The 16,056-nt window shown below is 59.7% G+C and overlaps 1 protein-coding gene across 1 annotated transcript in view; it reads right to left on the bottom strand.

Annotated features, from left to right (window-relative positions):
• FAM20C (FAM20C golgi associated secretory pathway kinase) overlaps positions 1–13,384 on the bottom strand; it is a 63,377-nt gene extending 49,993 nt beyond the window's left edge. The window contains exons 1-2 of the mRNA XM_010366676.2: positions 12,173–13,384; positions 10,267–10,445 (exon numbers count right to left, since the gene is read on the bottom strand). Coding sequence (XP_010364978.2) covers positions 10,267–10,445; positions 12,173–12,777 — 784 coding nt within the window. The 5' untranslated portion in view covers positions 12,778–13,384. The remainder of the gene's footprint in view (positions 1–10,266; positions 10,446–12,172) is intronic.
• Positions 13,385–16,056: the final 2,672 nt, after the last annotated feature.

Below are 16,056 nucleotides of genomic sequence, written 5' to 3'. Positions count from 1 at the left end.
CACTGACAACAGTGGCAGTGTGGGGACTCACCACAGCCAGGGCCACACAGGTGCCACGTCCCCCCCCAGCACAGAGAACAGCAACGGCGTGGGTGCTCACCACGGCAAAGGCCACGAGTGCCACGTGCCCTTCCCGAGCACTGACAACAGTGGCAGTGTGGGGACTCAACATGGCCAGGGCCACACAGATGCCACATCCTCTCCCTGAGCACGGAGAACAGCAACGGTGTAGGCGCTCACCATGGCAAAGGCCATGAGTGCCACATCCCTTCCCTGAGCACGAAGAACAGTGACAGTGTGGGTGCTCACCACAGCAAAGGCCACGAGACACCACGTCCCTTCCCTGAGCATTGAGAACAGTGGCAGTGTGGGGACTCACCATAGCAAAGGCCACATGAGTGCCATGGCCCCTCCCTGAGCACCAAAAGCAGCGACGACGTGGGCACTCTCCATGGCAAAGGTTGTGCCAGTGCCATATCTCTTCCCCAAGTGTGAGAACAGCAGCAGTGGGGGCTCGCCACAGCAATGGCCACTCAGGTGCCATGTGCCATCCCCATTTCTGACGGTCTTGCTGCCCCTGAGTTCACAGCTCACACCCCAGCCTGGCCAGGCCACGTGCTCCTTCCCTCCAGGCAGCGTCTGCTCCAGCCACTGCCCTGTCAGGAACCACGATTGACAGGCCATGGTCAAGACTGGGGCTGGGGTCAGTGCCCTGGACCACTGTGCAGTCTGGTCTGTCAATGAAACTGTCTGAGGCTGTGCCCTCCTCAGGTGAAGGAAGCAGCAACAAATCTCATTTCTCTCCAAAACACTGCACAGAACCTGAACGCCGGCCTCAGGCAGGCCAGCAGCTTGAGGCTCTGCAGACGGGCTCCATCCCGGCTTCTCACTGGGCACCAGGACGGGCTCCATCCGGCTTCTCACCGGGCACCAGGACGGGCTCCATCCCGGCTTCTCACCCAGCACCGTAGACGGGCTCCATCCAGCTTCTCACCGGGCACCGTAGACGGGCTCCATCCGGCTTCTCACCGGGCATCAGGACGGGCTCCATCCCGGCTTCTTACCGGGCACCAGGATGGGCTCTATCCGGCTTCTCACCGGGCACCAGGACAGGCTCCACCCCGGCTTCTCACCCAGCACCAGGACGGGCTCCATCCCAGCTTCTTACTGGGCACGGGGGTTTTCAATGACAGCAAACAGCGTATGATTTTACCAATAATCAGGGCAGCCCATTAAAAACTTAGACTCCATAACCATTTTCTTCTGAATACAGTGCACGGATTTTTAAAACTGGGATGCCTGGATGGGCACCTGAAGCTTGGTAGTTTTCTCCCAAAAGTAAAACTGTGGTTGACTTTAGTTTTCCATTTTTTTCCTTAACGGTGTTTCTAATTTCCACAATGAACAGGGAGTACATTTTTTAGTAAGAAAAAAAGAAGTGATGATTAAAAAATTATTGGCTGGATTAAGCTCCATTGGATGTTCCCATTTCCATTTAGTAACTGGGGTCACAGGATTTAAGGGTTCCTTCCTGTACCAGGTGTATCTGCTCCTTCCAGGGCTCGTGACCTTGCTTTTTAAAATAACAACATGTTGGCCGGGCGCGGTGGTTCACGCCTGTAACCCCAGCACTCTGGGAGGCCGAGGCCTACAGATCACGAGGTCAGGAGATCGAGACCATCCCGGCTAACACGGTGAAACCCCGTCTCTACTAAAAATACAAAAAAATTAGCCGGACGTGGTGGCGGGCGCCTGTAGTCCCAGCGACTTGGGAGGCTGAGGCAGGAGAATGGCGTGAACTCGGGAGGCGGAGCTTGCAGTGAGCCGAGATCGCGCCACTCACTCCAGCCTGGGTGACAGAGCGAGACTCCGTCTCAGGAACAAACAAGCAAACAAACAAACAAACAGAAACCATATTATCCGAATCTGGCCGGTTCAGTCCTTCTTCTGGGAGCAGGTCCGGTCTCCCTGGCCCTTGTGCTCAGCTGTGAGGCCAGCTCCTCCCCACGGAGCAAATAAACGATTAGAAATTAAAGGGCGTGAAGATCTCACAGCGACTGAGGACTCCGCTTCCCGTGGACCGTGGGCCGTGCCGCCCACCTGAGCCCACCATTCAGTCTACCAAGAGGGTCTTCTGCTGGCAGACGTTTGGAATCCTGCTCTAAAATCAGATGTGATCTCCCTGCAAAGACCAGCACACGAGCCGCCCGGCGTCTCAGGCCTTCGGCACTCATCGCGATGGCTGGGAGGTGCAGACGTCCACCCTCCTGTCACTGAACCGGTCATCCTGCCCTCCCACCCAGGAAGGGGCCAGCAGGTGGCAGAGCCAGGACACAGGGCAGGCCTCGACAAAAAGGTGCCATTTTGGGTTTTCTTAAAGACAGACCAAAGTTCACGACGCTTGGAAATCTCACCTCATTAGTGGGAGAAGCCCAGGCGCGTGGGCACAGGCCCTGGGGACGGGACTGACGGAGACGCCTTCCCTGATGCAGCCTCCTGTGCCCCCGGTGGACAGGGGTCGGTCAGAGCCTGCCCAGCCCCAGCCTGGGGAGGGGCCCACTGAGAGCTGATCCCTCTGATGCCCATGAAGCTGGCTGAGATGGGGGCGTCCTGGCACAGACCCCAAAGTCACCCCACACCATGGACAAGTCTCAGAGACTCACCTGTTAAGCCCTCTCCCACCTACCACCTTCCCTCCATCTCCCTCTGTAGCCACCCCCCCCCAAATACAGGCCATCATCAAACCAACTGCACAACCGGACCCCGGAAAGGCCTCCAAGCCCCAATTCCCAGGGCAATAAAAACATGCAAATCTGGTCAGTTCAGTCCTTCTTCTGGAAGCAGGTCCCGACTGCACTGCTCCAATGGCCACCCGTCCTCTCTATGCACACGGGAAGATGTCCACAGGGCCCATTCCTCCAATTCCCACTCAGCAGCCACCTGTCCTCTCTATGCACACGGGAAGATGTCCACAGGGCCCCCCCACCCAGTTCTCCCAATTCCCACCCAGTGGGCACCTGTCCTCTCTACGCACACAGGACAATATCCACAGGACCCCCACACCCAGTTCTCCCAATTCCCACTCAGCAGCCACCTGTCCTCTCTGTGCACACGGGAAGATTTCCACCGGCCCCCCAATTCCCCAGTACAATCTCACCCAGCAGCCACCCATCCTCTCTGTGCACACAGGAAGACGTCCGCTGCCTTTCGAATAGTTTCTTCCCATCTGGAACACTCTCCTCTTCCGACCCACCTGCCCTGAGCACCTCCCACCACTGAACTCACCACCTTTAGACCGAAGGTGACAGTCTACTTCTTCCCCGGCCTCCCTGAAGAATCCTATCGCCCAGATATCCGTCAGTGTACATGATTCATTCATATTGATTAATCATATTAACCTACATCACTAGGTAACATGGCTAGTTAATGTGGATTAACATCCACTAGTTACACAAGTTAACAGCCACTAACAGAGTGCCCTATGCTTTCATTATTTCAACTTGCTGTCAGCACTAAGAGCTCGGGGCCACACAGACCCTCGGACACCACTGGGTTTTGCCCACAGCCTCTCCCCGGGTGATGGCACAGGACACAGGCGATGTCAGTATGCAGTCGCCTCCTCAGAAGGACTCCAGGAGATTCTGGCATCTCCTATGAAATAAGAAATATATAGAAAGATGGCTGCTGTCACAGAAATACTAATGGACTTCGGTGCCTGGCCCCAGTCAGTGTGGCCCTGGGCAAGCCACGTAACCCCAGACAGCTCCAGCAACCCACTGGGAAGTTCTGTGAGGAAGCAGCTCTGGCAAGAGAGAGGGAGAGACGGCCCCGAAGGAAAGAGGTGTGTGGCCTGGGGCTGGGGGTCCCAACACCCCGCCCGGTGCTCAGGGGAGTGGAGACTGGGTACAACCACCACTCAGCCTTGGTTTCGGATGGGAGCAGGAACCCTTTCTAACAAGAACCCCAACCTGACTAAATTAACCAGTTCCACCTCCTACAGGCCTGTGGATCACACAGACACATCCAGGTGTGAGATGCTGCCGTCAGTGTGGGCCACCATGCTGCCGCCCTTGGCCCTGGTCATCTCGTCTGTGAAGAGGGCCAGCGTCGTCCTTGGGGGTCACAGCCAGGTGGTTCCCCCTGCTGTTCACAGCCACCGTCTGACCTCAAGGGTCAGAGTGAAGCAGTTATTGCTGTAAGACGAACGGGTTCAGCTGTGTGTGCTGGAAGTAGGGCCTCACCCAAGGAGGGCTCAGATGTGAAGAATGTGACACCAGGGGGGCTCAGGTCACCCTGTTCTTCCCACCCACACATCTCCAAGCCAGAGAGGTCTGCTGGGTGTCCCAGAGCCTAGGTGCCCACACACAGCCTCATATACCCACTCACCGTGGGCACTGAAGGACCCGGTTCTGAGGAAAAGGACATAGTTGGCCAGCAGTGAGCACTCTGGGGCTGGCATCAAGGAGGCTAGAACTGTGAGCCCCTACTGCAAGGTAAGGGGCTGGAAGAGCTGAGAGTCCGCACCTGCTCCGGGCCTGGGTCTGCCAGTCCTCAACTCTCCTGGAGGCTTCAAGTGACAGGCAAGGCCACGCCAGCCCTGCCCAAAGTCCCATCCATCACACACCACCCTCGGGACACTTTCGCCAGAACTGTCTCCAGCCCAGACTGTTATTTATTTCATGATTTTCTTCAAGGCCCCTTTTATTTTGAAAGATCTGTCTTTTAAAAGAAAACTGCAGCCTTGCCCCAGTGGGGACCACGTCTGCAATTAGAAGGAAAGTCGGCAGGAGCACATCGGGGCACACTCCTGCAGTTAGGGGGCTGCTGTCTCTGCTGGGCATGCGGAGGCCGGTGCCTGGGTGACCCCAGGTCTCAGCAGCATGAGCTTCGCTCCTCGCCTTCCATCAGACGGCTGGGAAGGGAGTTGAGTGCGGACCGAGCTATTTGCCGCCTCCTCCAGGCTCCACCCGAAATCGTCCTTTCCAGGCGGTTACTGTCCTTCTTTCAGGATGACCCACGGTCCCCCAGCCCTGGGGCCATGGGCCTCCAGCTAATCGGGCATCTTCCCATTTCTCTCTCTAGGTCAGGTGAGCCAGGCTCTGGGACTGTGACCTGCAGGGGCAGCTGCCACCTGGGGTGGGCAGGAGTGGGGGACGGTGACCTTTCTGGAGCTGGTGCTGCCTTCCAAGGAGTTCTGCTCCCAACGGACAGACAGGGTGGCCGTGCCCTCCCGGGTACCTGCAGGCAGCTCCCTCTTATGGGCTGACCCAGCAGCGGAAGGCCCTTTGTTCCTCGAAGCTCACCGGCCGGTTAGTCCTGGCTTCTAGCTAGACTCATTCTTTCCCTTGTGGCAGATCCATTCGTGTCAAGGACTTTCGTCCTATGGGGTCATTTTTCCTTGTGCAGGCATGTTCTCCCAACCACAGGCTTTGACCCAATCTGGATGCAGCAATTCTGTATTTCAGTCCAGAAACTGCCCAAATCCTCACACGCCAGAGGGATGACTTTTTAAAAAAGTAATTCCAAGTACAGAGTTGTTAATTATGTAATTTATTATTTGCATCTATAATTGTGCATGATGGCAGTTTAATTATCACCAGTGCCAGCCGAAGGCACTGCATACCTGATTTTAAGCTGAATAGAGATAGATAATATCCCAAGATTCTTTTTTTTTTTTTTTTTTTTTTTTTTTTTTTTTTTTTTGGAGATGGAGTCTTGCTCTGTGCCCCAGGCTGGAGTGTGGTGGCGCGATCTTGGCTCACTGCAAGGTCCGCCCCCCCGGGTTCACGCCATTCTCCTGCCTCAGCCTCCTGAGTAGCTGGGACTACAGGTGCCCGCCACTACACCCGGCTAGTTTTTTGTGTCTTTTAGTAGATACAGGGTTTCACGGTGTTAGCCAGGATGGTCTCGATCTCCTGACCTCGTGATCCGCCCGCCTCGGGCTCCCAAAGTGCTGGGATTACAGGCTTGAGCCACTGCGCCCAGCCCCAAGATTCTTTAAAGGTGGCAGTGGCCCGTTACCAGGCAGCCAGGAGCCTGGCTATAAATAAACGTCTGCTGGCCCTAACCAGCCGTCCTGCAGGCCACGTGGAGCTCCATGAATTGGATTGGGTGGTTCTAAGCAGGGGGGATTTAATGCAGCCATTCTGAGGGACTCCCAGGCCTCGTTCTCCATTACAGCAATATTTCTGGGCTCATGTTTAATAGTAAGATGAATGACTTGAGATTAAAGCAAGCACCCAGGGGCCAGACAGCTGAGGGGACAGAACTCGGAGCCTGGAGCACGCAGGTGCTAATCTTGGACAAACCTGCTTTTAGAGCCTGAGTTTCCCTCATTGTGCAGCGGCGGTTGGAAGGCAGGGCTGGCCTTTGAAGGCTACCCCTGTTCTTGGTTGCAGGACCTGTCTAGGGGCACCAGGCTCTACACCTGCCTGATTGGCTTGGCGATGCCAAGGGCCCAGCCAGAGGCTGCTTTCTCAAGCAGCTGGGTCTTCACCCAGAACCTCCAACTGGGAGTTCATACTCAGAAGGGCCCTCAGAACAGCCGTGGCTGAGTCAGGTCAGCCAGGCAGCAGCAAGCGGGGTCAGCAAGCAGGTCAGGCCCCTTCTAGGACAGAGCACATCCTTCAGGGACACTTGGCCTGGCCCAGGCCAGCCCCCTTGTGCCGTTCCCTGCAGACCAGGAGACATGGGCCTGGGCATGGAGCAACTCCGGCGGCACGGTTGGTTCCCGGCTGAGGGTTCTCTGCTTCCTCAGGAAGACAGACCTCTTCACAAATGAGAACTCACCTGTGAGCATCTCCAAGCCCAAGGCAGCAGGGAGTACAGGGCCCAGCATCCAGTCCGAGACCCTCACGAGGCTCAGGCACCTGCCCAGCTCTAGCTTCCCCGGATAAGAAGGATCAGCCCGCCTTGAAATGCTGCCGCCGTACAAAGACCCCACCCAGCAGGTGAGCTGCCCCCAAATACTACTGCCTCCAAATACCCACCCAGCAGGCGAGCTGCCCCCAAATACAACTGCAGTGGAGACCCCACCCAGCAGGAGAGCCACCCCCAAATACTACTGCCTCCAAATACCCACCCAGCAGGAGAGCTGCCCCCAAATACTACTGCCTCCAAATACCTACCCAGCAGGTGAGCTGCCCCGAAATGCTGCTGCCACAAATATCCACCCAGCAGGTGAGCTGCCCCGAAATGCTGCTGCCACACAGACCCCACCCCGCAGGCGAGCTGTCAGGCTCTGCTCTCACATCTTTACTCGTATTTGCACATTTAAGCCTGAACAACCTCGTGAAGCCGGCACCACAGGTCCGGGCTCTTCTTCAACATCTTTGGGGGCAGAAGTATTTGGGGACTGCGAGTATTTTGATGACGAAAGCACACGTGGTACGTGGCTGCCGCTCATGGCATGCCCACACGGCTTGGGGGCAGAACCCCACAATCAAACACACTCCTGTTTCTCAGAGGGACACGTGAATATTCACTGTGAGAGAGAAAAATAAGGATTTTTAACTAGCCTCGGCGTTCTGCCCCCAAATCCATTCAGCTTGAGTCAGGTTTGGCTAACGAATGGGTTTTGTTTGGCATTCAGATTTGTAAGTCAGACGTTACGGGGTCCGGATTATAACTGTCTCTATGTTCTCAGCGAGAAGCCAGGTGCTGGAGGGGTTCATCCATTTGCCCAGTTCTGCTCTGGCTAGTGGCCGGCAGAGCCAGGATTCACCCCCAGATCTCCTGGGCCAGAGCCTGCTGTCCCGCCTGGGTGATGGGGCTGTGTCCGCTCACCTTCCTCGCAGGCCCTGCTTGGCCCTGCAGAATGATTGTGGGCACCAAGCCTGTCCTCAGATGGGCCCCCACCCAAGAAGACAGGATTAGAACCAATGTGGCCAACGTGGTCTAGGAGGCGGGCGAGCGAGATCAGCTTGGGCAGCCCTTCGGTAGGCACAGGACTTAACCAGGGCACACCCAGGCGGAGGCCACACCAGAACCCTGGGGCAGGGATTCCCTGGCAAAGGCTCCATCCACACCACCGCAATGTCAGGCAGCCTGGGCACCACTGCCCTGGGACAGCTGGACCAGAGGGGGGTGGTAGTGACCCAGGGCTAGCCTGTCCAGATAGACAAAGGGCTCCTAAGGTGGGCAAAGCTGCCCCAGGTCCCAGGAGGCCCCGCACTCTCCCTGAAGCTGCTCTAGGAGCTCCTGGGCACAGAACTCCCGCACCTCTGCAGTGCTGGTGTTGGAAAGCTGACTGGTCCCTGAGGGATGTGGTGAGCTGCAGTGCCTGCCAAGGGCCTGGTGGCCTTTGGAATCCACAAAGCGCTCCTTCTGCCCAGACCCTGCCTGTGCACACGAGGGAGCTGTTGTGGAAGGCCACGCACAAAGTACTAGTTAATATTTTACAAGCTTGCTCACGTGCACCATCTCATCCTATCCTTGCGTTGATCCTACGTGGGGAGACCCCGCTGGACGGACGCGGAAAATGAGCTGGAGAGAAGCTCACACGGACAGCGGCATGTGAGGTTCACCAAACGTGAGTGCTGCGCCTCCCGAACGTCCTGGCTGGTGTGCAATGCTCTTGCATTCCTCTCCCTGCCACGACGGACCCCACCTGGAAGGTGAGCCGCCCGACGGACCCCGTGGAAGGTCCTCAGCCCCTCCCAGTGGAGTCCCCTCCTCTCCACACGCCCTGCCTGGTGTGCGTGGCTCTGAAGTGCTCATTCCTCCTCAGGACCAGGCATTGCGTGTGTGCCTCTTCCGGAGACTGTCGGGTCCACAGAGGCAGCGGATCTCCTTGAGGCTGAACTCATCCTCAACTCCCCACCACCCAGAAACAGGGCCTGACAGGCAGGAGGTGCCGGTAAAAATCTGCTGACTGGACTGACACATTGATCGATGCATCAGTATTTCCTTAATGGCCACGCTCACTTTCGGGGGCAGAAGGGACGTTCAGGCTGTGGCTGGCTGCAGGACTGCTCCCCAGCACAGCTCGAAGCCCTCAGACCCCTGCAGGGGCAGAAGAAAGGCAGAGCTTTCATGGAGGGGGGCCTTGAGGGAGGGGGAGGTGTTCAGGTTCCTCCCAGGCAGCACGGAGGGAAGAGGACCCCCAGCTTGTCCAGCTGATCTCTCTTATGAGGTGAGCTGATCACGGAGTGGGGAGAAAGCTGCAAATTCTCTCTTCCCATGACCAGGTGAGTACCCAGCAAACAATTCAGCACCTGGCAGAGACAGCCAGGAACAGCCCTGCAGGGCTCTGGAAAACCTGCCTGCCGGCCTGAAAGGGGACACCTAAGTCCTGTGTCAGCAACTGGACAGAACCCCAGGCTGCCGGGACCCTCAGCCCCAGGGCTGCTTCTGAGACACACACGCAGCTAATGCTTGGGACAGCTGGCCTCATCACGCAGCGCAAAGAAAGCCCTGCCTTCAGGCTTTCCCAGCCTCTGCACCTGCCCACTGTGTGCACCCAGGCCCACTCCCTGCAATCCCCGGGGAGCAGCCGCTCCCACCAAAGGGCCTCAGCCCTGCCCTCACTGCCTCTCCAAGCACTGGTGACAAACGGGAGCTTCACAAACAATTGCCTACAAGCTGAGAACAACGGCACCAAACCTCCACGCTCAGAAGCTGCAGTGGCACATTTTCCTGAAATCAGCAACTGGATGCCCTTTTTTGTCCAATTCAGCAGATCCCAAAGGACCTGGAGACGTTGCCTTCAAACTCCTCCATCCAGGAGGCCCAGGCCTCCATCCTGAGCTCTGCCTACGTCTCCTCAGTATGAAACCGCATAGCGCCTTGCTGAGCTCTGACTGAAGGACGACTACAAAACCACAAGAAGCAGGCTCATGGCTATCTCCCCCCCCAGCCAGGGTCGTGTGCAGAGAAGCAGGAGAGTCCCATGCACACGGTCTCGGTGGAGGGGTCACCGCCGCCAAGGATGCCCCTCTAGTCCTCTACCCCAGGAGGGAAGGATGCTGTCGTCCAGTTGGCACCCCAAGGACCACCCAGGTAAGGAGGCAGAGCACAGTGGACGGGCTGTCCAGGCATTTCCCAGCTCATCGTGCAGCAGATCAGGGGCACATCCAGTGCAAATGCACACGAGATGCGAGACTTCTGTCCCTCCGCGCTGCCCGTGCAGATCGCTGCAGGAGGTTAAAGCTGCAGTAATGAACAACGGCCTCCCAGACCTCTCTAACGCACAGCCTGCCCCGGCAGCCCTGACGGCAGCCCCAGCCGGCACCCAGATGGCCCTCAAGTGCACCCAAGGGCACCTACCCACGCTGGTGATCCTCTGGGAGCTGAGGTCGTGCAGCAGGGCCTCAATGGCTGGGTTGTGTCTGGAGTACAGCTCGTACCGGTTGATGCCAATGTGGAACTTGAGCCAGTTGGGATAGGAGTCCGCGGCTGCCTCCCCGGTGGAGAGGAATTCTGCACCTTCAGCACCCACACGCGGCCTGCAGGGAGCAGCGAGGATGAACATCAGCATGGAAAGAACGGGCCCGTGAGCCGGATGATGGGGGAGAGGCCACCGACGCCAAGGTTTTTAACTCTGGGTTCAAGTCAGTACAGATGCTACTGAAGGTGCCTCTGCTTAAAGAGGGCCCTGCAATGTATGCAGTTTCTTCTGTGGCTGCTCTGCTGCCAGTTAATAACACGGTAAAAGGCCTGTAATTCTTATTCACCCTCTGGAGCTGCCACAGACAGCTATAACTACAGCAAGACTAATCCCAGGACGTCAGCACTGCCCTGCCGTCCCTGCCACATCTGTCCCGGGGTCACCGAAATGGCCCCACCGTGATGTCAGCTGGGGGTGCCAGGGGCTGCTGGCTCTCCCTTGGAGTAGAGGGGAGAACGTACCATTGACCACAGACTGCATGAAAATCACAGACACGCCCAGTCTGTCAGGAACCTTCCCCAGCTCTCTGCTTTTGTTCCAACAACCAGGGGCAGAATGATGCAAGAGGCTAAATTTGATTTTAATGAGAGCAGCTTGGGTGGGGAGAGAGGAAAGAGGCAGCACTCTCTCCAGCCCAGGCTCCCATGGAGGACCCGCCGCCCACGCAGCCTGTCCTCACATCTCTGGGGTCAAGGGACAGTTCTGGAGGAAGGACAGGCCCTCTGTCTGCCTGCTGGGCTGAAGGGAAATGTGGAACTTGTCCTAGCTCGAATTCACCTAAAGCTGAGGAGGTTCCTGCGGTGGACGTGGGAGGGGGGCTAGGATCCACTTCCTGGCCACTCACTGCTCTGGGTGGCCGTCTCTCCCTAGGCCGCTGCTCTGGTTCTCAAATTTCCGAGCATTTCCTTGAACCTGACCAGCAGGCAAGGCTCAGAGGCTTTCAAACAGGCAGTGTGTTTAGACAGAAGACACTGGGCCTGGTCACACTTCAGGGGAGAAGGGACTTTCAGCGGGATCTTTTGGAAGGCTAGTCTCCCGTCTGCTGCTGGGGTAACCTTCTGCAGGGAGCTACTTATTCCGGCCTTGCTGTGGTTAATGTTCCACTGCTTCGGGTTGTAGTATCTGCTTGTTTTGATCTGTGTGGTGGAGGGAAGGGCCGGGGGATGGGGAAAGGGCTTAGCCAGGACAGTTTAAAGAGATGTTCCCTGCATGGCTTCTTGCCCTTTATCCAGCCGTCATCTCTTTGCAGCCAGCACACCCGCCGCCCCTGCTGGGTGGGACCCTTTGTTGCACCTCATGGCTGCCAGCAAACCCCTCTGATAATTCTGCTCCAGCCACTGGGTTTAAAAGACTCAATAGGCACATCCTGACCTTCTCCAAGGTGCCCACCCAGAGCACCCTTGCCAAGTGTCTGAAAGCCCAGCGGCAGTCTGGCCCCTTCCCCGGGGAAAGGCCACTGTCCTTCCCTCACCAACCCATTCATTCATTGCCTGACCCCATTTCCCAAGCTGATGGCCAGGACTCGCTTCTAAAGGGCGCAGGGTCTGGCTTCCTCACCAGCAACCACAGGGGCACGGCTCCGACCACCCGGCAGCCCCTCCCAAGGAGGAGGTCATTCTGGAGACAAAGGCAGTGCCCTGAGCTGGGCGGCTGCCTCCTCCCATACCACACTCCCTGCCCGACCTCTTCCTTGGGGAACGGCCTTTCGGGGCCCCTGAACCTCGCTGCACCGTGCCTTGGGCTCACGGCTCCCGTGGTGGTGGGCACCTGCCAGACCCCACTCACCAGTCCGGGCTTTCCACCGCTTTGGGGCTGAGCCTGCTGTCGCTGTTCACATTGAACAGGACGTCGTTCTCCGTGAGCGGCGGAACCGCCACCCGGTAAAGCGGGTGCTCGAACAGCCTGGCCAGGAGCGAGGTGTCTCCGCCGGGGCCGGGCGGCGGCTCGGACTGACGCGGGCCTGGGTCTCGCAGCAGCGGCCGGTGCGCGGGGTCGTGGGGTCTCCGGGCGCCGGGGTCCCGCCCCCGCAAGGCGCGCTCGGCCGCCTCCGCCGCAGGCGGCAGTTTTTCCAGCGAGTGGGACGAGAGATTGGAGGAGGGGTCGGAGCTGAAGTCCTGCAGGATGCGGAGCGTGTGCTTGTTGGGCCAGCCCGCGTCGGCGGCGGCGGAGGAGGCGGCCGGGGGCTCCCCGGGGCGGCCCCGAACCTGGGCCCAGCCGGGCGCGGCCACCTCGGCGGCGGGCTGCGCGCACGAACAGCCGGGCTCCCCCGAGGGCCGCGCGCCGCGCCGCTCCAGCCGGGGCAGCAGGTCCAGGGCGATGTGCAGCGCGCAGGCCACCAGGAAGACCATGAGGATGAGCACGCGGAACCGGCGCACCAGGATCATCTTCATGGCCGCGCGGCCGGCCCGGGCCTGGAGCGCGTTCCCCTGGCGCCCCTCTAGCTGCGGCTGGGCACGAGCGCGGCGCCGCCTCGCGGGTCAAGGTCCATCGGCGCCGGGCGGCTACCAGCTCCGGGGCTGTGCCCGGGCCCGGACCGCGTGCAGGGCGCCCGCCGCCAAAGCGCTGGGTCCCCGCGCCATCTCGGGGCTGTCCCTGCTCGGCCTCTCCGGAGCGGCCGCGCCCTCAGCCGGGGAGCGCAGGGGTCCTGGTCCGCGGAGCCGGGCGCGCGGGGGGCGGCGGGGGCCGCAGCAGGGGGAGGCTCGGCGCTCGCAGAGGCCGGCGCGGGGCTCATCGGGCGCGCGGGTCCATCCCGGCCGGGGCGCGACGGGCCCGGGCGGTGGCGGCGGCCGCAGGCGACCCGATCCTCAGCGCGGTCCCCTCCAGGCGGCGGGCGGGGAAGGGGCGGCTCCTCCGGGCCGGGCTCTGCTCTCACCGCGCGCCCGGGAGCCCGGGGCTGGGAGGGCGAAGGGCGGAGGGGCGGGCGCGGGAGCGGCCGGCGGGGTCCCGGGCAGGTGCAGTGGCCGCCCCGAGCGCAGCTCCTGCCTGGCCCAGCCTCTCGGCGCCCCGCGCCCCGAGCGGGCAGATATCGAGCGCCGCGGAGCCGCCCCCAGCGTCAGCGCCCGCAGATTGGCGGAGCCGCCGCCCCGCGAGTCACGGCTGGGCCCGGGCCGGCTGCGCTCCGCTCTCCTTCCTCCTCCCCTCGGCCGCGCCCCGCGACGCCTCTGCGGCTCCGGGCCCGCTCAGGGAGGGCGCCTCCGGCCCGCGGCTTGCAGAGGGAAGCGGCGGAGGCTGGGAGGGCGCGCTCGGTTCCGGCCAGGCCAGCAGCTGCGGCGCAGTGGGGGGCTCCGGCCTGGCCGCTTCCCGGGACCCCCGCCCGCCCAGGGCCGCCGCCGCTGCCAGCTGCAGCCTCTCGGCTCCTCCCCGGAGGAGCCCGGGACCGGGGCCCGGGCCAAGTCCCTCCCCGGAGCCGCGGGGCGTCTGCGCCGCCGGATGAGCTCCCCGCCGGGCGGCGACCCCGTGCCCCACGCCCGTCTCAGGAGGAGGAGGCGGAGGCGGCCCCCGCGGGAGACCCGAGAAGCGACTGGGCCCAGACCCAGGGGACGCCAGGGCAGTGGAGCTCCCGGCACCGGTCCCACCCGGGACGCGCCCGCCTTAACCCTCCCGACGCCGGGCCCGCTGGGGGCGCAGAGAGGGGCTGGTGTGCGGGGGGCGCCTTCCTGCTTGGGGCCGACGGGGTGTGAGTGCAGGCGTGTGCATGAGTGTGTGTGTGTGTGTATGTGTGTGTGCATGAGTGTGTGTGTGTGTTCGTGTGTGTGCATGAGAGTGTGTTTGTGTGTTTGTGTATGTGTGTGCATGAGAGTGTGTGTGTGTTTGTGTATGTGTGTGCATGAGTGTTTGTGTGTGTGCATGAGTGTGTGTTTGTGTGTGTGTGCATGAGTGTGTGTGTGCACGCGAGTGCATCTCATCTGTCACCCACACCCAGGGCAGCGGTGCTTGTACAACATGGCTTCTGCAACTGGCAGCTTCTGGCCCCCCAGCCCCCAGTAGGGAATATGAGTTAATGTGGATGTCAGCCTAAGATCCTAGTCAGGGAGGTAAGTGTGTGGGAGGAGACCACACCCCTGTCCCCCAAGCCAGCTGCTTCCCCAGTGCCCAGATTGCCTGGGCCGGCAGCCTCTGCAGCAAGCCCAGGCCCGTGGGCTTTCACTCGCTGGCTGTGTTACCTGGGCCCTCCCTGCCCTCTCTGAGCCTCAGTTTCCTTTATGTGAATTCAGGGCATTGAGCCCATTGTTCCTGAGGACTCACTCATCTCTGAGCCTGGCCCAATGCCTGGCACTCGGTGGGCACCCACTAGATACTTATAAGGGGAGAAGTGGGGCTGGTCAGTGGAATCCATGTCTCTCAGGCCATCTAAAGTGAGTGAAGAGCTGGGTGCGGCCCACCTGGAGCTGGACTGGAGGCTGTGTTGGGTGGGGCGGTGTGACCTGGAGCTGGGCCGCCCCCCCTCCCGGGACACAGCCTCATCCCTGTGAGTGGCCTTCATCCTTCCTTCCACTCACATGGACAGCACATCTGTGTGTAGACAGGGTCACCGAGAGAGGCCAAGGAGGATGAGGGGGAAGATCCTGGGTGCAGGGAGAGTCCCTGGGGGAGTGGACAGCAGGGACAGAAGCCTGTGGCAGGAAGGAAGGTCTTGGCCTGTGTTCTCCCAGCCCAGCAAGGGTCTCCCTTGGACTTGGGGTTCTGTAGGCTCCTGCCCCCCATCTCTCCCGTGGCTTGCAGGACCTCAACGCAGAGCTCTGGCTAGTGTCTCAGGGCAGACATGGGGGTGACCAGACCCCATGGAACACCATTATCCAGTGTGGGGCCTTGTGGAGATTCCCTGGGCACTTACTTCCACTGGCCTCCTGCCCCCCACCCCTCCCCAGAGCAGGTTCTTCCGGAGCCCGGCTGTTATCTGGACCTGTGTGTACCACTGGACGCCTCCCTCCCTCGCACAGGGTCCTGGTTCATCTCGTCTGTCGCCCCCTTAGAACAGTGGCCTCGACCTTGCCAGATCCTTCAGAAGCACCCCTCCCTGCCCCACCACCAACAGCACCCACCGTGGTCTGAAGACACTTTCTTCTGTTCCTGTTTATTGTTTATCTCCCCAAAACATAAGCACTCAAGTAAGACAGGAGTCTCATTCAAAGTTTGGCCCGAGGCCGGGCACAAAGCAGGCGCTCAGAGGAGGGACCACAAGCCCCTCTCCACGTGGGGACCAGGCGTCCACAGGCTGCGGCAGCACGTGACAAAAGTCAGAAGACAGGACTCCACGGAGGAGTGAGGAGACAGCGGCCCCCCTCGGCCAGACCCTTCTGCCTGGTGCCTTTACTGGGCTCTGAGGAGGAATTTGGTGGTTCAGTCCGCCCGTCTGTGGACACCGTGAAAACAAAGAGAAAACAGACACACACTTAGATACACACATAGATACACCAGAAACACAGATACACACACGGACACACAGATACACACATAGACACACACAGAAACACACAGATACACATATGTGGACACATGATACATAGACACAGATATGTAGACACACACAGATACATAGATACAGAAACACATGGACACACAGACATACGCATAGATACAGATATATGCATGGACACACAATACACATAGACACACAGATACACACATAGACACACAGATGATACATGCATAGACACAGATACATGGAC

Source organism: Rhinopithecus roxellana, chromosome 6, assembly GCF_007565055.1.
Source record: "Rhinopithecus roxellana isolate Shanxi Qingling chromosome 6, ASM756505v1, whole genome shotgun sequence".
Lineage (NCBI taxonomy): Eukaryota > Metazoa > Chordata > Mammalia > Primates > Cercopithecidae > Rhinopithecus > Rhinopithecus roxellana.
The sequence above is the reverse complement of the archived record's forward strand: the minus strand, read 5'-3'. Positions and strand labels throughout refer to the sequence as shown.